Raw genomic sequence first — 23754 nt, 5'->3', positions numbered from 1 at the left:
TATAAGGTTTTGAAAAATTACATTGAATGTAATTGCTTCAGTTTCGCATGACGGCCATGTTGGTTTTATATTACAAGGATAATAGGTCCAAATTATTTTAGCCATTGGATAGGCATGAGTCTTACATAAAAGTCTAGCTTGTTCACCAGCTTGAACGTAAACGTTTTCAACACTTACTTGTGGTTTAGCTAAAAATATTAAAATATTCTTCTAAGTCTTTGAATGAAACTTATAACCTTTTAAAAAAACTTACCTTTGACAAAAAGATTAAACTCTAAGTCCTTTTCTTCGACACCATTATTTGCCTTCAAAACATAAACGCCAGTATCGAAAAGTTCCGCAAAGTTAATTTGCAAACTAATTGATGTATTTGTTCTGTTGATTTCGTATTTTTTGCTTGGTTGTATCAGTTTTGGTCCTGGAGCGTACCAGTGTAAGCTTGGCGTTGGAAAACCACGATAGTTGACATTCATCATAATATTTTTCGAGGTATTTGTTGTGATGGTGTAGTATTTGTTGGGTTCACTTATATTAATATAACTTTCACCAGTTTCTAAAAAAAAAATTTTAATAATTTATTTAAATTATTATGTTTTTTTATTTTAAAACTTTCTTACTTAGAACTGTCATTAAATATGTACTATGAGCTGAATTTCCTGAATGATCTTGAACAATGCATTTGTAATTTCCACCGTCACTTTTTTGGGCATTCGTTACGGTAAGGAAACTTTTTCCAATATGACGCATTTTTTCATTAGCATCGATGGTGGCATTTGTGTAACTCAATCGATCCTCCTGTTAAAATTGAAAAAGAATAACATATTATTTGTAAAAACTTATATAACTTGAAACTAAAATATTGCTTCACTCCTGCAAATAAAAAAACTGTAGAGAAATTCACTTTAAAAATTGGAGCTGTTTAAGAAAATATAGTTCCGAATAACCTTAAAGATTAAATTTCAATAGTGTGAGTTTACAAAGAAAGTTAAGACGGTTTACCTGTTTAGCATGTTTCATTGACTTTTTCAGTTCGAAATGGGACCAAAATCAATCAATATCATCTGATTGAATTTGCCATAGGCGTTTTATAGGGACTATTTCGGCAACAATATTTTAGTACCGTTTTTGTCAAAATTCATTTAGTTTTGTTATTTGTTTAGTGATAGAAATACATACATATTTGTATTCATCTTTTAATTTAGCTTGAAAAAAAGTTACGCATACGCCATAGTGAACGGATTAAAAACATCATTCTGTTACTGAATATTGACACCAGTTAGAAATTTGTTTATTTAATTTTTGTATGATAGCATCTGCGTCAACGCAACATTTGACGAAGACTATATAAGCGAAGATTAACTGATTAGGAAGCTACAGTTGAACTTTGTAGAAAATTAACATTCATGCTACATACTGTAGGTAATGTCTTTGATATCGGACTGGATGGTTAAAAAATAAAATAAAATGCAGGATTTGGTCGTAAGTACTTGTTCTTTAGAATATTAAAGTTTCTTTTTCTTATCTAAGAAATTTAAAAAAGCATGGAAACTGTTTTTAAAGTATACCCAAATAAAGTAAGCCATTCGATTTCTTCTGTAACGAAGTATTTTTTATTTTATTTTTTTTTTTTTTTAATTGTTGGAGCCGTTTTAAAGAAAAATAAAATTTTGTGTGTACAAATTTTCAAACATTATAAAAAAAAATTGGAATTGGAGTTCTTGTAAAACTATTTTGCCACATGATTTTCAAAAACAAAAACAAAAATTTGTAAAAAAAACCATTTTTTAAATTAATTACTTAAACGTTTTTGTATACATATTTTCATTAAAATAAGTTAAATGGTTTACGAGAAAGTCAGAAATCAAGAAAACGGTTCTTATATGCCACACCCAACAAACAATATCTTTTCTATAAAGCTTTACAGGAGCCACATATCCACCTATAAGGCTTTATAGAAGCAAATTTGTTAGTCGGGCAGTACTCTTATTTTTTTTTTTATCAAAGTTGTTGGACTTGATTTTAAGAAAAAATAAAATGCACGACTGGGTCGCACGAACTTGCTCTTAGAGTTCAAGTTGCTTAAATATTTAAGACTTTTTATATAGAAACTTGGGAAATGTAGGTATATAAAAAAAAAAAAAAAAAAAAAAACAAAACAAAAATTCATTTTTCAAAAAAATAAAACAATATCTGAAATCAAATCGCCCCACAAAACAAGTATGCAATTTTATTTGATATATTAAGGTGCATTTTTAGAAAAAAAAATTTTAAAAGCGTTAGAGCCGTTTTTTAAAAAACTAATTTTTTATAAATAATTTTTTGAAAAAAAAGTTTAAAAATAAAACTGGTATGCCATTTTGTAGAAATAACTAATCAACATCTAAAAACAAAATTTCAAAAAAATTCAATGTCCCGTTTTCGAAAATTTGATTTTTCAAAAAAAAAAAATTTCAAAATTTTTTTAAAAATCCAAAAATTATTTTTTTTGGCTTATATTAAAATTGTATAAATGCTTTTGTATAAAAAATTTCGTTGAAATACAATAAGTAGTTTTGCAGAAAATCCGATTTGAAAAAAGCGGTCCTATGGCAGGTACCGTTAATAATGATTTTCAAAAAAAATTTTTTTATTCAAAAGATAGATCTTGTTTAAAAACTAACATTTGAATTTTTTTAACAAAATCGTTGAAGCCGTTTTCGTGAAATTAAACTTTTCCGAAATTTTTGTATGACAGGTACCGTTATTTTTGGTCCAAAAAAATTAATTCCAAAAATTCCTCTGTAGAGTTTTCAAAAACTGCTACATAGCAAGTTTGAAGTCAATCGGTCCATCCGTTTAGGCTATAGTTCCTTATACAGACAGACGGACAGACGGACTTCCGGGACCCACTTTTATCGCATAGTCTATCATCGTAATGTCATGGAAAAATGTTATCTCAACTTTTTTTTTTTGTACGAATGCATAACTTGATATATAGTACCTACCACAAGCAGCGTTACCGCTAAGCGACTTTAGTCGCTATTAGCGACCTTTTTGAAGCCTTAGCGACCAAGCGACGACTTTTTATTCCAAGCGACCTTTTCACCAATTTCTTTATAGCGACTTTTTTTCTAAAAAAATTGTATTTCTTTTTTACCTCTCAACATTTAGAGCTTCAATTTCTTTTTTCGTTCTGAACGTATTCTGAGCTTGTTCAGAGCGCGATCGATGGACTCAGAATAACTTATCGCTCTCTGAGCAGACCGAGTTGAATGCTGAACAAGCATTTAGCAAATAGAAAAAAATTTCAAACAAATAAAATAATGGTACAAGAGTGCAGTAGTCGGTCTAGTTTTTTTATTTTAATTTTAAAAAATTTATTTAAGGGCTTGAGAAGATAAAAAAGATTGATATTTTTGCTTTTTTTTTATGAAAACTGATTGGGTTCAAAAAATTCTAGCTCTTTTCGTAGATGTCGTGCAGACATGGTTGATATGAATATTTACAGCGGAAACAATAGGCTTTCAGATGGTATAAAATTTATATAATAAAAATGGATTTTTTACCTTTTCTTTAGAAAAAATATTAAACTTTTTAATGGCGTAATTTTTTTGTAAAAATTAATTTAAATTTTGATTTAACTTTTTCTTGTAAATTATGATAGGATTCAAAAAGTTATTCCGTTTTTCCACAAATCATACAGTTATACACATATATGTTAGGTCTTAATTTTTAGTTTAAGTAGGTACTTTACTATAAGATTTATTATAATTTTTCTTACAAGAAAGTTTACAAATAAATGATTTTTAGATCATTTTTTTAACAAAAGCACACGACCTGTTTTCTTATGACGTTTTCACGCAAAATCATCGTCCGTAAACCAACTTTACAGACAGCCACTTTTTAGTTTCTAATTTTGTTATTTTTTTTATTGTTAATAAAAACTTTGTTTCAAGACAAATTGTGTTTATTTTTCTATTTAAAAACATATGAAAACGGTTTAGCGACCTTTTTTTCTCATATAGCGACTTTTTCGACATAAAAGCGACTTTTTTTTCAATTTTTTAGATTAGCGACCTTTTTTTTCTGAAAGCGACTTTTTTAGCGACCTTTCAAAAATTTTCAACGGTAACGCTGACCACAAGTACCGCAAGTAAAAAACAACCTTTTCCATTTAAGTCCTATGGTAAGTACAGTTAATTTGTATTCAAAAAACAAAATTTCGGTTTCTACCCTCTGAACAAAACTCATACGATATAGGGCCAGGCAGACAGACAGAGAAACACTAATTTCTTGCATTCTTCATCATCGTAATGTCATGTTCCATTGTTATCTCGAGTTAATTTTTTTTTACGAATGCAAAAATTACCCTAGAGTATACCTAAAGTAAAATTTGAGGTACCTACACAATTCGTGTTTACGTGATTTGTAGAATTACACACTTCTTATGCAAGAGTTCGATTACCCAACAACATTGTGTCAAAGGTCAGATAAGGAAAACAAATGATGTTCGACTAGTTTAAGTGTTTTTTGGGAGCAAGAGATATATTTTTATTAATCGTTTAATTTTCTTTATAGAAAAAAGGTACGTATACACCACAGTGAACATTTTTTGTTGAATCTTTGAAAATTGACTTAAAAAAATGATTCTTGACTAAATAATGATACTAGTCAGTAACGAATGTTATTAGGTCAGCAAAAAACCTCAGCGTGGAAATTCAGCGGAGAATATGAAGGAGATTTTTGAGGAATAAAAGTATTGCTCATGTCAAAAAAAAAAAACCTTAAAAATATTAGTACAAGATCTCGCTACACGTCAACCTTCCATCATCGATTGTCACCCTAAATTTTTGAAGTGTAAAAAAACTTGTTAGGGTTGCTGGCACATATAGTGAGTATAGAGTCAGGGTTTCCATGTGTAGAGAATAAAGTTGTTTTGTCTTAAACAAGTTTGATAAAGGTTAGAATTTTGTCTATTGTTTAACTTTAAAAATAAAGACTTTAAGTGATAAGTTTTCGATAAATTAATTTTCAAACACAAAATTTCGAAAAAAAAATGATTCTTTTAATAATTATATAAAAATTGTTATGTTGGGATATTGGATGTTAGTTCTACTAAGTTTCAACGAAAGACTTAATGGAAGCTTCTAGGCAACAGGCAACTGCTTGCAGTTCCATGACATGACATGAATCGAAACCTAACACTTAGTTAATGGTTTTGAAAAAAACAAAATTTTCAACTGATTTATTAAATCTTGGAACAGATTATAATAGTTTTATTTATTTTGAACAAATTAATGATATATTTGACCCAAACTTACCGAATCTTTGTCCAATGGTGTTTCCCATCTCATTAAAAATCTCACATCATGTGATATCTCCACAGAGCATGTCAAATTAAATGTTTCACCTTCAACAGCATGTCCATGATTATCTGAATGAATTTGAGGTTTTGCCACATGTGTTGTTTTAACTATAATTTTTTTTTTATTTGGGAAAAATAAAATAATAAAATATTAAAATATGCATTTTAAATATTTAAAACAATAAAAGCCAAGCATTATACAAGCTACATAGAACAAAATAGAATTAAGGCACAGTATTAGTAATTTTTCTATATAAAAAAAAACATGCAACAAAAAAATTTAATACATATCTACAAATAAAAGCAATTTTTAATATAATTAAGCAGAGAGTCTTTTTCAAAAGTATAATGTAAATAAAAAGCATGTAAAGTGTAATCGCTTTAAGCTATAAATAAAAGATTCTAAAAACAAACAGATCGGTTAGCGTTTGTCCGATTATGTCTTCAGAACTGTTTCGATCAGTTTATATAAAGTTATTTGGGCTATGTCTTATTTGAAGAGAATAGTTAATAATGAAATTTAAATATTAAAGCTTGCATGAGCAAACAATCATGAGCTAACTTCATTGATCAGCTACCAATATAAATTTGACAGCTGTCATTGAAACTGGAAAAGTACAATCAGATTTCTTAAAATTTAATGGTACGACTAGATTCCTTTCTGTCATTTAGATCTGACAATAGGTCTGTTTGGGTTCTTTTTGGACAAAAATATGAAACCTGTCAAATTTTGCGAAGTGGGGATGAAATCCTCTCAGAGAAAAAAAAAAATTGAGCAAAAGTACCCAAACACAAAATTTTCTGCTTTTTTTTAACAACAAATGTAAACAACAACACCAATTGAAAAAAATAAATAAAGGAACAAAAAATTTAAAACAACTTTGTATTATTTTTGAAACACTTTTTTATTATTTATTTTTATAAAAACACTTATTTATTTTTGATTATTACACCACTAAAACGCGATAAATAAAAATAAAAACAAAACACAAAGCCACACTGCCATATTTGTAGTTTGTTTTTTTTTTGTGCTACAAGACCAAATAAGAAAGAAAGAGAAAGCACTACCTTTTGACAGATTTCAGATTTTTGTCCGAAGAAATTTTTGGGGCAGAAATTCGCACGAAGGGGAAATTTTTTTCTCTCTTGCGGCCATCTTTTTTGTGAAAAAATGCACAATTTCAGAGTACCCAAACAGGAATTGGGCTGGAAATGTTGAAAAAAGTTGAAATATGTCTGTTTTAGGCAGTACCCAAACAGACCTAATAACAGTGTTTTGCGTGACATCTTGGTTGATACCAGGTGGATCAGTATCTGTCATTATGTCTTGTCAAAAACTGTTTTACGTCAGATGTAAATTTAAATGTCTTCGTGTCAGTTTTAAATAATGCGTTTACTATCATTTCAATGCACATTGAAATAACATTTAAAAGCTGTTTCCTGAATGGATATTAATGCAATAAAAACCAAAAGAACCAAAGTAAAAAAGACCACAACCACCAAGATGCAACAAGAAACTGAAATCCAAGAGAAAAACAAAAATCAAAAAAATAAACAAAAAATGAATACAAAAAAATGTCAAACAATATCAAGCATTTTTTTTTAAGGAACAAACGGTCAAGCTAGGACTTACACCGTCTTGGTTTTGGTGTACTCCCACTATAGCTCTTATACGATCTATCTCGATAAGAGCTAGAGCTAGTCGTTTGCCGTTTGCCCTTTGTAACACCATAACCCGATTCAGTTGTAACTCTAAATTCAATATTAGGCAATGACGATGCAGATGTTATTCCCACACCAATATTTTTAGCAGTTGTAGTAATGTCAGAATTTTTGACATTTTCGCGATTATCATTATCATTATCACCACCACCATCATTATTATTATTCGGTTCATCTTCATCATCATTAACATCAGCCTCACCATCACCAATGTTGTTATTGTTATGTCCGCCATCACTTTTTTTCACCATACTACTACTAGCGCCACCAACATTAAGACGTTTAAATTGTCTCATTGTTGTTGGTTTTGCAGTTGTTGTTGTTGTTGTTGTTGTTGTCATTGATGTCAAAGATGATGGCGATGAGGAGAGTGAACGTGACTTCCGCGATACCACCACCACTACCGGTTCATCAACCACATCGTTGTAGTTGTTGTTTTTGTTGTTGTTGGTGTTGTTAGATTGGGAAAAGAAATGTGTGTTATTCACTGGACTTAGACTAGATAGAATGTAGTTGTTGTTATTTAATTTGTTTAGCGGTATCTCGCTGGCAAATACTGTGCAATTAATAGTATTGTTACGGTTATTTCTATTTATTGGGAAAACATCACAAATGGGTGCCAACTCACGATCATTATTTTCGTTACCACTATAAAGGATCAAAAAGTTGACCTCTTCTTCTTCATTTAACGGTGATGGTTGTTGAGGTTTACATGAGTATAAGCCCGCTTCGGTTATTTGTTGGATTTGTACAACAAAACCCCGCTTCGGGTCGTATCGGCCGGTTTGCTCACTGGAATGTACCTATAATGAATATTATTCTGTTTGATTTTTTTTTTCTTTTTTGTCTTTTGGAAAAAATGGAACACATAAAGAATCACAAACACAGAATGACGATGTGTTTTTGTTTTTTTTTTTTGTTAGGCAACAAATACAAGTTTTAAATAAGCATCAAATGAACGAAAGAAATAGTTTATGTTTTGTCGCAACTTTGATGGACCATTACAAAAAGCCTTATAGAAGGCTTATTGAGCTCTTCTTTAAGGCCAATTGGCCTATCTTCTTCTGTGCTATTATAGCACTGCTATAATACGAAGCCAAACTTTCTGGTACTTTTTTCTGTATACAAATCCTTACATTTTTATAGTTAGTAATGTTTTAGCCATCAGTAGAGATTTTTTCCACTTAATATATTTCGAGCTGTCAGTTTGTGGAACATGCCTCATATAAATCCTTATGTCATGGTAAGACACGATGTTTAAGAATTTTTAAAACTATTTGAATTTTCGCTAACAATTGCAGTTTCGTTTACTGATACTAGCAACGAACGTTTCTTTTGTAGACTAATCTTCTTTGGTAGACTACTCATGAGTAGATAATCTAGTACTTAATATAAACAACGCTTGATCTTCTGCTATAATGAACATAATTAGATAAGAAGATAGATAGTTTACCACCTCCAAAGGAACGCTGCTATTTAAGGTAAGAACGAAATGAAATAAAGACAACGACAATCTACTACTATTTTTTATTGAAGCAATATGTCAAAACAATCAATTGATTAAACACAATATTTTCAAGTTTTTTATAGTTAGTCAGCTATTACACGATAATAGCCGCATTTCTTTGGAGAAGCGTCAACTACCTATGAGTAGGTACATAATAGAAGATCTAGTACTACCATCTAATTCTACACATGCTATTCTACCCGAGTAGACAGCAATATGTTGGTAGTACTGGAGTATGGTTTTCATCTACTTATGAGTAGTCAACTACCATCAATAGAATGTGGCTAGTATTTGATACTTGGCTAAAATGAACAAGAAAGATTCATTGGAATAAAAAACACTATTAAACGTCACCAGTCGCGTTCCATTGGAGGTGGTAAAATACTCATGAGTAGATTTTGGGCGAGTATATGAGTTTTGTATATGGGTTTTGCATTTATTTCGTTCAAAGTGAATTTCCCTTGAAAACATCTATCAAAGAAGTCATGAAATAGTTTACCACATCCAAAGAAACGGGGCTTTTATGTGATAATTCAATGATACTTCTTTTTTAACTCTGGCTTAATTTATTTGAAAGATCAATTAACTGTGGTTTAACCCAGATCTAACTCAGTACTCAAAAACCGTTCTTAAATATCAAAAGTTTTATAAATCGGAATTGTTTTATAACAAAAGCGTTATATAAAATTTTCAAAGAATAAAAATATATTTACAATTAACTACTAACAAATTTACAAGAGTAATTTTAAATTGCTGGCGATAAATTTATATTGATGATCAAATATACAGATGAACAGTGGCAAAAATACATTCCACATTAAATTCATATTGGCTACAGAGAATAAATAGATAAATAATATATAATTTTATGTCGATTATGTATGTAGAATAGGCTGGGTCACAAATGTATGGAGAAATTGTTTTTTGCTGATTTTTTTACGGGCACAGTGATTAAAAGATGCCAAACTGTGAATAGAACAATAATATAAAGTTTGGTTATAATCAGACTTTATCTTCTGCCTCCGGTTGCCCAGCCAAGTTCTCTATGAACTTTGGTTCTACACCCTTCTAACTTTTATTTTAATAATGTCAAACATTTCAAACTCGTTTTATTTGTTAACATAATCAAAATCAAGGTCCTCAAAAACTTTCAGCTACGTTGATTTGTAGTTTCTGAGAAAAAGGCCTTCAAAAATTGCAAAAAGAGTAGCTGATTTACTCACTAACACACCAACTAACATTATGATAAAAATTATGGCAAACTTCTAGTTTTCATAGAAACTTGTTGGATCTTGAAGTACATACAAAGAAAAAAATCAAAAAATTGAGATTTTACATTCAGGGGGCGTGGTAACCGCCCATTTTGGTAGAATTAATATCAATTATTAAAAAGTATACTTCTGAATACTCTAGAATCTTCAAACTTGGTAGAATTGTGGTTAGTGCAAAAGAAACATATTCAAACTTAAGATTTTCTACCTTAGAGGTGTGGTATCTCCTTAAAAATAATAAAAGAAAGATATAATAGGGGTATTCACGATTCGATGCAAATGGTCTTGTATCGTTGTAAAAGTGCAAAAGTGTAACATTTTCTTAAAATAAAACAACCAAATATACAGACTAAAATTTTTTTTACACTTTTACACTTTTGCCATACCCCAACCCTATTGCAAAAATAAAATACAATTGTGTAAAATTTGTCTATTGTAGTTGTAGTAGTAGAAAACAAAATTTTGCATTTTTACACCTTTTTGTTACACCGGATCGTGAATACCCCTGGGTACATCCCGACTGGGCTATAATGTTTCTTAAATTAATCAACAAGTCTTAGAAAAATGTAGTTTTGGTTTTTTTTTTTAATTTCTCAAAAACGACAAAACATTTTTACATCCAGATTTTGGTTTTTGCTTAAAAACAAATAAGAGCATTGAATTTTAAAAACTTTAATAGTACTTAATCACATAAAATTTTGAAAAAAAAATTAGTTCGCAAATTAAAAAATTTTTTTTTTCAAAATTTTGATTTTGAAAATTAATTTTTCAAAAACTGTTTTATAAAACAGCTTTATTTGAAAGCAAAATAAAAAAGAGATTTTGGGCTTAACATAAAGGTATAACATGTTGTTGTAGGTATAACCGTTAATTTTTAATAATATTTTTTCCTAATTAAATCATTTTTTTAGAAAATTGCCCCGCCAAACTGGGGCGAATATTAACCCCCTCTAATACGATTTTTTTCTTGTCCCGACCCAACTTTCACGCTTAAGCTTTTTGGCACATCCTCCTGAATTAGCTTGTATAAGAAATAAGATATGTAATAATAAATTAAGCAAAGCATGTTGCAAAAATCTGCTTTTTCAAAAATGAAACCACAATCCGGAGGCACTTAGGCTTAAAATAATGAAATGAAATTTTACTTATAAGCTAACCGAACCGTTTAGCACCTTTTAATCGCTGAGCCTTTTGAAAATCCAAAAAATTGTATTTTGACCCACCCTAATGTAGAAGTTATAAAATGGTATTTTGCTCGCAGTTAATATATGGTATATTTAAAGTTGCCTTTAATAGATGACTCGCTGTTTAAATTGCACTTGCTGTCATTTTACAATGGTTTTTCTGTTTGATGTCAGTTTGACAGTTGATCATTCATTTTAGTACAGAACGATCGTCAAATTCAATTCTACACTCTTGTTGTGCACGATACTAAGCTTGCTGTCAAAATTTCGAGGAGTTGACAAAGTAATCTGGACAGATTTGGAACGATTTAAAAAATATTACGGAACACAAAGGGAGTCGCTGTTTGAAGTCAGATTTTCAAACACAAAATAGGTGTGTTCCTTTCATCTTTGATATTTACTGCTTTGGACGTGTTTGCATTGGACGCAATCCTCCAAATCATTTTGACGTCTCTGTGCTGCTGCCCTTCAAGCAAGAAAACGGAGTTCAGAAAAGACACTCCGACCTCCGACCGAGAAAAACGGGGTTGCACTCACACACTTGCAACTTTTTGTGTATGAACACAAAGTCGAAGGAGAAATCGTGGTGAAAAAACCAATACATATAAAATCGGCTCTGCGGTGATTATAATTTCCATACTAATTTGAGCCGCCTTCGGACCCGTTTCTGAGCTGAAGTCGGACTCAGCTCCACCTGAGGCGGAGCGGATTCGGACCGAGGTCGGTTGAAGGGTGTCATTGGAGATAAAGCGATGCCTCACTTGGCTATCTTCTTATCACCCTGAAGTACGAACAAGAACGTAGAGATGCAACTAACAAGTTTGCTTCTATAAAACTTTGCAAATGCAAATGTAGCTTCTGTAAGGCTTTATAGAAGCAAAATTTGTAAGTTGGGCTATCAAGTACTTTTAATAGCACTCAATGACTTGTTTCAAAATTTAGATTGAAGGCTGCCTCAACTTAACAACTTAATTTTTGACGTCTTTCAAAACACTTGTTATTTAACGAAATTGTGAAACTTAACGAAATAACTAAAATAAAATAAGAACAAGCGATAAAGGTTCGGCGAGTCATCTATATATAGGCAACTTTCTTTAATAATTTATTGAATATTACAACTTCTTAAAAAAAAAAACAAAACTAAAACCTACTATTTAACGAAATGTATAGACTGAAGGTTTCATTGTAACCATGTGATTCACCGCGACAATTCAAATAGGTCATATTGATGGCTTGATGTATCAGAAAGCCGACTTTTGGATCGTATTTAACTTCATTGTAGGCAATGTCCGGTTGAAAATTTGGTTGTATTGTTTCAATCGAACTTAGTACAACCTAAATTATTATGTATAGTAGTTATACGAAATAAAAAAATAATTCAAACTTTTAATTATATTAAACAATAAAAAATGAAAACAAAGATTGACATTTGTATGTATGAAAAGAGGAAATGTGTGCAATATGCATGTTGCATGATGATGATGGTATTTCTATTAGAAACACCAAACAATAAATGTTGTAATGTGTGAATGAATGAATCATCATGTTTGTATATGATTTACCTGTTGGTCATTCGTGATTAATTCAACCACAGTATCGGGCATTGTTGGTTTACATGGAATCACGACATCATCATATTGACTAGCGCTTATAACAGGGACTATCATCGGTACCAAAAGTACATCCTTATCTAAAAAAGAAGAGTTAAAGTAGGTGAAAGTCTAAGCTTTTTAAATATATACAATATAAATGACATTTCATTCCGTTAACGTAACGTAAACAACTGTCAAATTAAATCTCATTTTGTTACTTAAGACTTACCATTGATAAAAACATAAATTTTGGCAGCTTTAAAGTTCTCCACCAGCATATCATAATCACCATCTTCAACTAATTCACTCTCTTTTATACAATAGTAATATCCAACATATTCAGCTGCCACATTACGTAAATACAACATATTTCCATACGGTGTATCTACATTGAGAGTATTGTATGATGAATTTTCTAATTCCAATGCAACCGGTGTTGATGCCCGCCATGTTATCGGTTCATTAGCTTCACATCGTAATGAGTAATTTGATTTAACTTCAAGTGTTATTTCGGGCGAGACGGGTGTTATAAGGGGAGCACCTCTAGTTGCAGCAAAATTAGCAAAGTAATCGTCATCTTCAATACTTGATTGAGGTTTTGGTACTGGAAATTAATATTTAAGTATAGAATTATTATTATTATTGATTTTGTGGTTATGTGACATGTATGTAGGTTGGAATTATGATTCATTTTTTGTTTTTTGTTTTTTTTTTTTAATGAGTAAGAACTAACCTAAGTTTGTCTTGAAATAATTAGTGCTTAAATGCTAAGTAGGTAATTTGCTTGTTTAGTTTATGGAATTGAATGTAGGTGTGGGTTGGGTGAGATCGTTCAATAAAATGAAGTTAATAATGAGGCGTTAAACGATTGCTTGTAGTTGTATTTTTTAAATATTTTCTCAATATTGTATGATAATTAAGTAGACATGCCCAAAAATCTTCAAGCTTTCATTTTCTACAAACATTCAAGAACATAAAAAAATATTTAAGGTATTTGAGCTTCTATAGGGCTTCTATAAACCATTCCTCAGAAACTAATTTCTTATAGAGGCTGACACCTGAAACTCGTTAACTCAGATGTGCTTCAAGAAGACTTATAGAACTTCGGTAAAACTTCGTTAAGTGAGCTTATTGAATTAAGAAATTGCAGGGGCTTCAGAAGGAGTTTTTTTAAAGCTTCAAAGCTACTTTTTAAATAAATTCGGTAAGACCTTGTTAACCTTGATCTTAAAGAGAAGTACTACGACATAGCATGGAGTAAGATTGATCCAGCAGATACTGAATTCTTTTTTTCTTCATTTTTCATCCGTCAAAAGCCAAAGTTTCGATAAAGCTTCGGGAAAGATGTTTTTTAGCTTCTTTAAGGTCTTATATGAACATTGCTATAAGAACTATAACTTGTATAACGTTATCTTCTTTCCATGTAGAGTTTCTCCTACCGAAGCTTTACCGAATTTGAAATGTAGTTTTAATAAAGCTTTGTAGTAGTTTAAATGTTAGTTGGATGTCAACAGCCATATTTTATAGTAAGTGAGGTGAACCATCATATGCTAGTTTCTGAGTTCAAATCCAGCCAATTTTTTTTGTGAGGGGAGGAATTGCCAAATCCTCCACGAATATTACTTTCATGAGAAAGTGCATATCTTCTTCGGTAAAGTGTTTGACGAAAGCAAGTTTTAAAAATCTCAAACTCTGCTAATTACCCACGGTCAACTAAGATCTAATTGGTTTAAGGTTTAAGCCAGAGTTAACGCAGCTGAAAATTTTCAGTTGAGGGTGAAGTGATCAGTGAACTGTCAAAAATCTGTAAATATCGATGTGCGAATCTGTATGGATATTATCTCTTCTTATTGAAAAATTTTGGACACACATAATCTGTCAAAAATATACAATTTAATCCCATGTTGAACTCAGGTATTTTGAAAAGTTAACACTGAGATATACCTGGCATCGAAATTCACTGAATAATATATTTCTGGGGCAATTTGGGCTTAACACAAATATCAGGATGATGTTGCACTGAAAAACTGGTGTTACAAATGCATTCCAAAACGTTGGTTTTAGAACGAGTGTGGAAAAACCTCTTAAATAATAAAAATTCCATCAAGTAACATTCAATATTAATCAGTGTGATGACTAACAAATTTAATTGATTGAAGTAATATAAAAAATGTCTTGGCCTTTGATAGCGTATTTGCACGATGACAAAACTTGGCACTCATCAGTGTTCTTCCTTTGATTTCAAAGTCTTATTTTATTACGAACTTTTTTATTTCCCTTTTTTCAATTCAATTCGTACTTTAAAGGCTCCAATGACCTACAGTAGCTTAATTAACCTCTGGCTTTGTTATTTATCGCTTTCTTTCCTGAGAGATGCGTGAAAAAATAAACAAAACAAAAAACATCACAAAGAGCGGTCTTCACTCCCTCAACTGTAAACAATAACAATATAATAATAATAATTCTCGGCTTTTCTTTTGCTTCACAACTCGCTTAATCTTTCGCCTTCGCGTACCCTTTAAGTCAAAAACAAACATACCTACAATCCTACATGCATATTATAATACAAGAAGAAGACTTGAACAAAAATCTGAATCTCAATCATTGTCGGTCGTGTCGTGGTTGTTGTCTTTGTCGCCACCAATCTTTTATTACATTCTCTGTTTACACGATGCATTTATGTATGTTACCCGACTTTATACAAGTGCACATAGATGGCGTTATACTAACATTTGTGTGTAGATAGAGATGCACACTGGTACTGTTTGTATTTGTTCATTCAATGCTCTCTCAAGTTTGTTTAATTAATAATAATGATCTTTGTTTATCAAGAGCATTCATTGCATGTAGCCTTTAGTGGGTTTATGATGCAAAAAATTAGGCCAAAGAAGATTTTTTCTCTCTTTGTATATATTTGTACGTGTGGTACACATCAAAGGGTTTCCGGTATTATAAAGAAAGCTTTGATGTTTTTGTGATATTGCGGCAAAGATATTATAGTAGATCATTTATAACTTTATGTTAAAAGATTTAGTAGACAATTTTGACAGTTACCCGAATAATAATAAAGTGATTAATCCTGAGTTTGTGCAAATGACGTTTGGTAAACAAGCCAAATAGATATTATAATTGATTCCGATAAGGCTTCTAAACAACAATTTCCAGTGCAAGTAGGGAACATCATCCTCTTCCAAAAAAACTACAGTTATTTCTTAAGAAATCATTTTCATACTTAAAAAAAAACACCCTTTTAATTTCATTGTTTGTTTTCGCAAAGTTGGGTAGCCGGCCGGTTAGTGGGACAAAGTCTGTAATTACTTAAAAAAAAAAAAATCAAAACAAATGACTACTCATTTGTTATCAATGTTTATTCTTTTCTCCCTTTTGTATTCATAACATTATTCCACATTAACGCCAGTGCAGTATTTTCCTTTGTACTTTGATTAAACAGAGCTATCAATTAGTACAGGGATGTTATAAAATATTTATTTTCTTCTTTTTTCATCAAAACCATAGATTATACATAAAACTATTTATCTGTCAAAGAATGCAACTAATTTATTCATAACACGTAACAACATTAACTCTGTTTGATTTGACAAAAGTGACCCTTATTCACAGAATATCGATGACTGATATTGTTAACCCGAATCTACATTAAAAATCAATGAATAAACAAAAAAACTAACATCAAAATCACGTACAATTTGGGTTTGAAATTTTTGGAAACTGCTATAAATTCCATTCACTATTATTCTTTGTGTACATTTTCAATTCTGCTTTTTCACTTTAAATGTCACATCATCATCACCATTTAAAATGTAAATTTAAACAGTGACGTATGATAACGTTAGTTATACGTTATGTTAAATAGAGTGTGAAAAACAATTTAAAGGTATGACTGACTATATTGATGTTAGAACCTTGGGAAATCTCCACTTCTTTTTTTTCTTTGAATGCCTGTGTTTAATGTGTGCTATCCTGCTAACAATTTAAGTAAATGACACTTATAGAGTATAAAAAAAGAAAAGAGAATATGTTAATGTTCTCGATTGTCATAATGACGTGAAATGAGTTCTAAATACAGTCTGTAGGTATTTTAAAATCAAATTTGTATTAGGGAAATGAGAACATAATTTGGTTTAAATGATTCTTTTATAACTTTTCTTCGGATTGCATTTGGAATTTTAATCGGTCATTTACTTTTAACAATGAATTGATTTAAATGCTGTGTCATGCTTTTGTTTTATTAAACAACAATTATTTTTGATCCGTTTTCTTGTCGAAAAAAAAATCAAATTAGAACTTTACAAATCCAATTCGTTTTCATGCACCGATCTTTATAATACACGAGACTGGATATCTCTCATGTGTCTTATTATAATAATCGAAGCTATCGTAGAGTCGGTTACAAGAAAGTGAAATAACCGGTTTTATTGTTAGTATAGGCCTGAAAATATTTTTAAAATACGAATTTACATTCGGAAAACACACACAATTTTTAACCAAAATCGTTGGAGTCGTTTTTGAAAAAAAAAAAGTTTTTTATTAAAGATTACATATTATACAGTTTTTTTGATGCTAAGAAAATCAAATTTTTTTGCTAAGGAGTTGACAAAACTTTTGACATCCAAGTTAAAAGGAAATTAAAATAACTCGCTCACGTTAGTAAGGAAGCGCTAAGGGGCTTTTACTCAAGTTTCTCATTTGCAACGAAATTTGCGGCTTATTTGCGAAAGTGGAAGAGGAATTCATATTTTTTCTTACAACGCAACTTTTTTGTGATTTACCTTTGAAACAATCAATAAATGCTAGAAAAAATGTTCCTTGCCTCTAAATCCAGATTTCGGCGGTATAATTAGTTTTTACAAGCTATTTCATAATCGAGTGGTTGAGAGTTTCAAAGTGTTATCATCAAAAGCCCATTGTATTATATCAAAAAAATATATTTCTTCTTACTTTTGCAAACGAGCAGAAATACTTTTGATTATCAAATGGCATTTTTTGTGTGAGAAAACCGAGAAAAAGTCCCGTTTTGTTTACCATTTTAGAAAAGCATACCTACCTGCTGCGGTTTCTGCCTACCTTGCGGACTTTTAATTTAGTTTTGCAGTCATACATTATAAATAAAATTGCAAATGCAGTTAAAAAAAATACTAACACCCTTATTGCAAAAGAATACGTTGAAAAGTTTTTGAAAATAAAACTTTTTTTTTTGAAAACTTTGTTAAAACATAAGCTTTTCAAAATTCAAAATAAAATTTTATTAAAATTTATTTCTGCCCATCAGGTAAAAAATCTGTAAACTTCCAACATTTTTTATTATAATTACAGAACGGGTCTTTATTAAGTATTCCAAAATGCTGTTGGACCAAAAATCTGTATATTCAGCAAAAATTCTGTATGAATATAATTCTGTATTCTAATATGCTATTGTATTATTCTGTTTTTCAAAAATCTCTAAATTCAAAATTCCACATTTCAAAATTATGTTTATATAAAATCCAGTAAATCTGCATTTAAAGATTTCTGGTTTTCAAAATTTGGTACTCTAAAATTATTTTAATAAAAAGAGTTGAAATAGAGAATTATGGAGACTTAAAGAATTTTAAAATACAGAATTTTGTATTTACATACAGTGAATCAATTTCATATTCGTACCCCTTCAATAAAAAAAAATTTAATGCGCTCCTAATCCAAAATGACTTCAGACACAAAAATAATAACCATGTGCATTTTAAGTACGTACATGGTTGATATATTTTGTGGAATTTTTATTGTTGATAACAGTCATTTTCCTTAAGAAATGCAAATAAAAGAAAAAACCATAGTAATACTGGGTCAATTTCGTATTCGTACTCTGTTTTAATCAGTCAAAAAAGTAGGCTTTTATATTTTGTGGCATAACCTTTGGAAGCAATTACGGTTTTCAATCGTCTTGGCATTGACCATTCCAATTTTTTAGTTGTTTGAGATGTTATTTCTGTCCATTCATAGAAAATTTTCTCTTCAGGTCGATTTTGTTCTTAACAGTGCATTTGCGGATTCTGCGGTCCAGTTCATCCCATAAATTCTCAATTGGATTAACTTCAGGTGATTGTGGGGTGGTTTCCATAACTTTGTGGAATTGTTTTTCAGCGGCTGGAGTTGTGAAACTGCATATTATTGAAGGAATTATGGATCACAAGATCTACGTGGATATCTTGAAGGCAAAGGAGATGGGGCAAAATTATATGGGACTTGGGCCATGAGCGTACATTAATGAGACTAGTCTCGAATTGAAGCTGGAGCTTAGTATATTCAATATATGAAGTTTTTTTTTAAATCGAAAGTCAGGGTCCTGAGATATAAGGCTCCAAAGTTCGTTCTGATAACCATTTTCTGTCCCTTTTATATGCAAATATCATTAGAACTATAAGAGCTATATGTAAGTTTTTGATGTCAAATGAAAGGTTTTTTTTGTGCCTTTTCAACAATATATAACACATATTACACATAAAAAAGAAACGGCGAAAAAATAAAGAAAAAGTAAAATATTTATGAAAAAGAGAGTAATCCTGAACAAGTTTAAGGTTGACCTGAAAAAACGACAAAAACTAAGGATGAGGCTTTGTTCCTGAAAGCCTCTGCAATAATAATCCGCTTTTACCAAAATCGGATTAGATATTTTTTCGAGATATCCCCGTAAAAGGGTTTTTTTTTTGTGAAAAATTCATACCAAAGCAAGGCACGAGTACGATAACTTAGGCGCCGAGAATTGACAACGGCTATTTCTAGAGGTGTTCAAAACAAATATTTTTTCTTACGGGAGGGGGGGGGGGGGGGGGGGTCAATGTCCCTCCCTTTAGGCGGGAGGGGCAATTTTCAAAAGAAATACTTGAAATCATAAAAAAATTATTAAAAAACAACGGCAACACTTACAGTTATCAATTATACTTTTTTCAAAAGCTAGAGTTATACACTTGATTTTAATTTTTAAATCAAGATATTTCAATCAATCGTTTTTGAAATAATCGATTTCAAAATCAACATTTGGGAAAAATAAGATTAAAAAAATACATTGGATACTATTTTTGTCAAGTTTTTCAATGAGAAATTGATTGATGAGTAAATTGTCTCAATAATTTCCTAATCAAACACTGAAAACCATATCTTCTTATGCCTTGCTTCTAGTTTTTGAGAAAAATGAAAAATAGAAAAACTAATTTCTTAATCAGATTTTTATTTTCTTGGCTGTTTACCATTATCAAAAATCAGAAAAGATCGATATTCATACATAGAGTCAGTAAAGAGCTTTGTTCTTCTTAAAAAAAAAAACTAGATTCCCATTGTACGCTCACCACAGGCGAGCCCTGATGGTGCAGAGAATAGTCCCCAAAAACTTAATCCACTGAAGGATTTGAAAAAAGTTTTCTTATTTTACAATTTTCTCAAAAACTAGAAAGCATAAGAAGATATGGTTTTCAGTATTTGATTAGGAAATTATTGAGACAATTTACTCATCAATCAATTTCTCATTGAAAAACTTGACAAAAATAGTATCCAATGTATTTTTTTAATCTTATTTTTCCCAAATGTTGATTTTGAAATCGATTATTTCAAAAACGATTGATTGAAATATCTTGATTTAAAAATTAAAATCAAGTGTATAACTCTAGCTTTTGAAAAAAGTATAATTGATAACTGTAAGTGTTGCCGTTGTTTTTTAATAATTTTTTTATGATTTCAAGTATTTCTTTTGAAAATTGCCCCTCCCGCCTAAAGGGAGGGACATTGACCCCCCCCCCCCCTCCCGTAAGAAAAAATATTTGTTTTGAACACCTCTAGAAATAGCCGTTGTCAATTCTCGGCGCCTAAGTTATCGTACTCGTGCCTTGCTTTGGTATGAATTTTTCACAAAAAAAAAACCCTTTTACGGGGATATCTCGAAAAAATATCTAATCCGATTTTGGTAAAAGCGGATTATTATTGCAGAGGCTTTCAGGAACAAAGCCTCATCCTTAGTTTTTGTCGTTTTTTCAGGTCAACCTTAAACTTGTTCAGGATTACTCTCTTTTTCATAAATATTTTACTTTTTCTTTATTTTTTCGCCGTTTCTTTTTTATGTGTAATATGTGTTATATATTGTTGAAAAGGCACAAAAAAAACCTTTCATTTGACATCAAAAACTTACATATAGCTCTTATAGTTCTAATGATATTTGCATATAAAAGGGACAGAAAATGGTTATCAGAACGAACTTTGGAGCCTTATATCTCAGGACCCTGACTTTCGATTTAAAAAAAAACTTCATATATTGAATATACTAAGCTCCAGCTTCAATTCGAGACTAGTCTCATTAATGTACGCTCATGGCCCAAAAACGCCCCATCTCCTTTAAAAGATAGTGCTGCACAAATGGGTCTAGAACACAACTTAACTTATTATCCGGATAACGAACCAGAGTATAAGGATAATGCAATCCGAATGTGGCTTGTCTTTAACTATCGAAAAGTTATGGAAACCACCCCACAATCACCTGAAGTTAATCCAATTGAGAATTTATGGGATGAACTGGACCGCAGAATCCGCAAATGCACTGTTAAGAACAAAATCGACCTGAAGAGAAAATTCTCTATGAATGGACAGAAATAACATCTCAAACAACTAAAAAATTGGAATGGTCAATGCCAAGACGATTGAAAGCCGTAATTGCTTCCAAAGGTTATGCCACAAAATATAAAAGCCTACTTTTTTGACTGATTAAAACAGAGTACGAATACGAAATTGACCCAGTATTACTATAGTTTTTTCTTTTATTTGCATTTCCTAAGGAAAATGAATGTTATCAACTATAAAAATTCCACAAAATATATCAACAATGTACGTACTTAAAATGCACATGGTTATTATTTTTGTGTCTGAAGTCATTTTGGATTAGGAGCGCGTTCAATTCTTTTTATTGAAGGTGTACGAATATGAAATTGATTCACTGTAATTTTAAAATAACGAATTAAGTCGTATAGTATTATTAACCAATCCCAATTTAGCACCAACTGTCAAAAATAGTCAACTTGTTTCATTATTAATTCAGCGATATACTTTTTTCTAAATTATTACTCTTGGGAGTCACTACGGCGTATGTGAAACTTTTTTTTTATTGAAAAATTTTAACGCTTGATGTTTGTTAAGGATGGAAGCATTGCCATGAAACAAGATCTTAATTTTTGCATGAACATTGAACAGTATGATAAAAAATCATTTTTTAAATGTTATAGTTCTCATCCAATTTTTAATATTTTTCTCAAGTTTAAAAAAATGCATAAACTTTCCATATTTTGCAATGGTATCATTAAAAGTGTTTTTTAACTCTTTAATAAAAATAAAATTTTTGATGCGCATATTCAATTAGTTTTTTCTATGGCAAATGAAACATTCATAATATGGTTCATTAGTTATAATTAAATATTTTCACGTAATTCTATTCACAAAAAACGCAAATTACATTCTATTTACATGACGGTCAAATTATTTTGATTTAAATTTTATTAGATCAGGTGTAAAAAATACGCCGAAACTAGTGGTACGTTGAGCGCTTCCAACCATGAAAATTTCATGCTTTTATCTAAAAGTGCACAATTTTGTTGCTTAAGCCTTCTCACTATGCACAATTTTGTATGCATTTTTATAAAAATCTTCATATGCATTGGTCAAAAATGTATTAATTTAAAGGTTTTTAGTTTTATTGTGTTTTGAAATGTTTTATAAAATTAAATTTAACTATTTGGATTGGAGTATAAAAAGAGCAACCTTATTTTGGAGAAACCAAAATTACAGTCAGCTCAACTTTTGAATATTGAAAAAGATGTAAAAAGAAAGAGCGTCACCAAACGAAAAATTATAAGTGAAAAAGCCGCGACTCTAGTGTCGCACGCACTATTCCATCTATTACTTTTGCCTCTTTTAATTCCAAGTACAACTTTTATCATAATTTTTTTCCTCTAATTCCGCTATATTTTGTTAAATACAGAATACAGAAAACATTTCCGTATTTTTTTTTAACAGGGCACACCCTTCCTAGAAACTTTAAAGCTACGTTATCGTGTTCAAATATGACTATCATAAGTACTATGTATCCAAAAGAAACTTACATGCACTACAGCTGCTAATTAAGTACGTAATAATCCATAACACCGTTCCACAGGATAACAGCAATCTATGGCTTTGTCCTTGTAATCCCATTTCGTATTCCAATGAAAGAAAAAAACCGTTTCCAAAAAAAAATGGTTCTTTTTCTTTTGAATCTTTTTTTGAACACTTTATATATCCACTTAACACATTGATTATAATGAATACACTCAGATTTTCTATTTGAGAATATTTCTTATTTAAATTCAAAATAAATTATTTTCATTTTTGTCAAAGAATCATATCAAAGAATTATTATTTTTTATCACTTGAACTTTTTTTTATCTCATCGAATTCAGTAGTATTTTTCAAGATTCGTTTAAAAAAAATCGTTCTCAACTTCCCGCCACGAGCACCATAAAGCAACTACTGTTCTGTTGTTTTTTCAGATTCAATCTGGCGCAGGCTCTGCTGGTTTAATATTTTTTTTCTGGGTTTTTATCAGTTACAGATGATTGTGAAAGGGTTTTGTTCTGAAATTATAAAGAAAGAAAAAAAAAAGTTATTATTAATAAATAAGTGTTTTTATGTATTTCAGTACATAAGATTTGGTATTGAAATTGAATTATTTAAGCATTAAGATAAGAACAATAAATTTAAGCTAACCACAAAACTGAATAAAAAATAATAGAAAAGATTTGGGTGCTTTCTTATGTTGAGAAAATATGTATCGGGTACCTTATTTTTTTATTCCAACCAAAAAAAGTTTTATGAGAATCTTCGTTGAACCGCAAATTTTCATTTAATGACAAAACCATAGTGACCAGTAGGTTAAAGATTATTTTTGTTTAAATTGAAATGAAAACAAATTTAATAACAAAAAATTGAAAGTGATAATTGATAAGACTTTGCAAGAATTTTTGCATTTTGACACAAGCTGTTTGTTTTGCAGCAACAGAGGTTATCAGTTATCAGAGGTTACCAGTTTAAGCACTTATGCTTTTTATGGGTTCCTCTGAAAAATCAT

At 30.4% G+C, this 23754-nt stretch overlaps 1 protein-coding gene across 1 annotated transcript in view; it reads right to left on the bottom strand.

Annotated features, from left to right (window-relative positions):
• LOC129907716 (vascular endothelial growth factor receptor 1) overlaps positions 1-23260 on the bottom strand; it is a 39976-nt gene extending 16716 nt beyond the window's left edge. The window contains exons 1-9 of the mRNA XM_055984056.1: positions 22751-23260; positions 12850-13224; positions 12591-12718; positions 7695-7869; positions 6978-7622; positions 5301-5452; positions 618-795; positions 254-553; positions 22-188 (exon numbers count right to left, since the gene is read on the bottom strand). Coding sequence (XP_055840031.1) covers positions 22-188; positions 254-553; positions 618-795; positions 5301-5452; positions 6978-7622; positions 7695-7869; positions 12591-12718; positions 12850-13224; positions 22751-22841 — 2211 coding nt within the window. The 5' untranslated portion in view covers positions 22842-23260. The remainder of the gene's footprint in view (positions 1-21; positions 189-253; positions 554-617; positions 796-5300; positions 5453-6977; positions 7623-7694; positions 7870-12590; positions 12719-12849; positions 13225-22750) is intronic.
• Between the last annotated feature and the right edge of the window lie 494 nt (positions 23261-23754).

This window comes from Episyrphus balteatus, chromosome 1, assembly GCF_945859705.1.
Source record: "Episyrphus balteatus chromosome 1, idEpiBalt1.1, whole genome shotgun sequence".
Taxonomy (NCBI): domain Eukaryota; kingdom Metazoa; phylum Arthropoda; class Insecta; order Diptera; family Syrphidae; genus Episyrphus; species Episyrphus balteatus.
The sequence above is the reverse complement of the archived record's forward strand: the minus strand, read 5'-3'. Positions and strand labels throughout refer to the sequence as shown.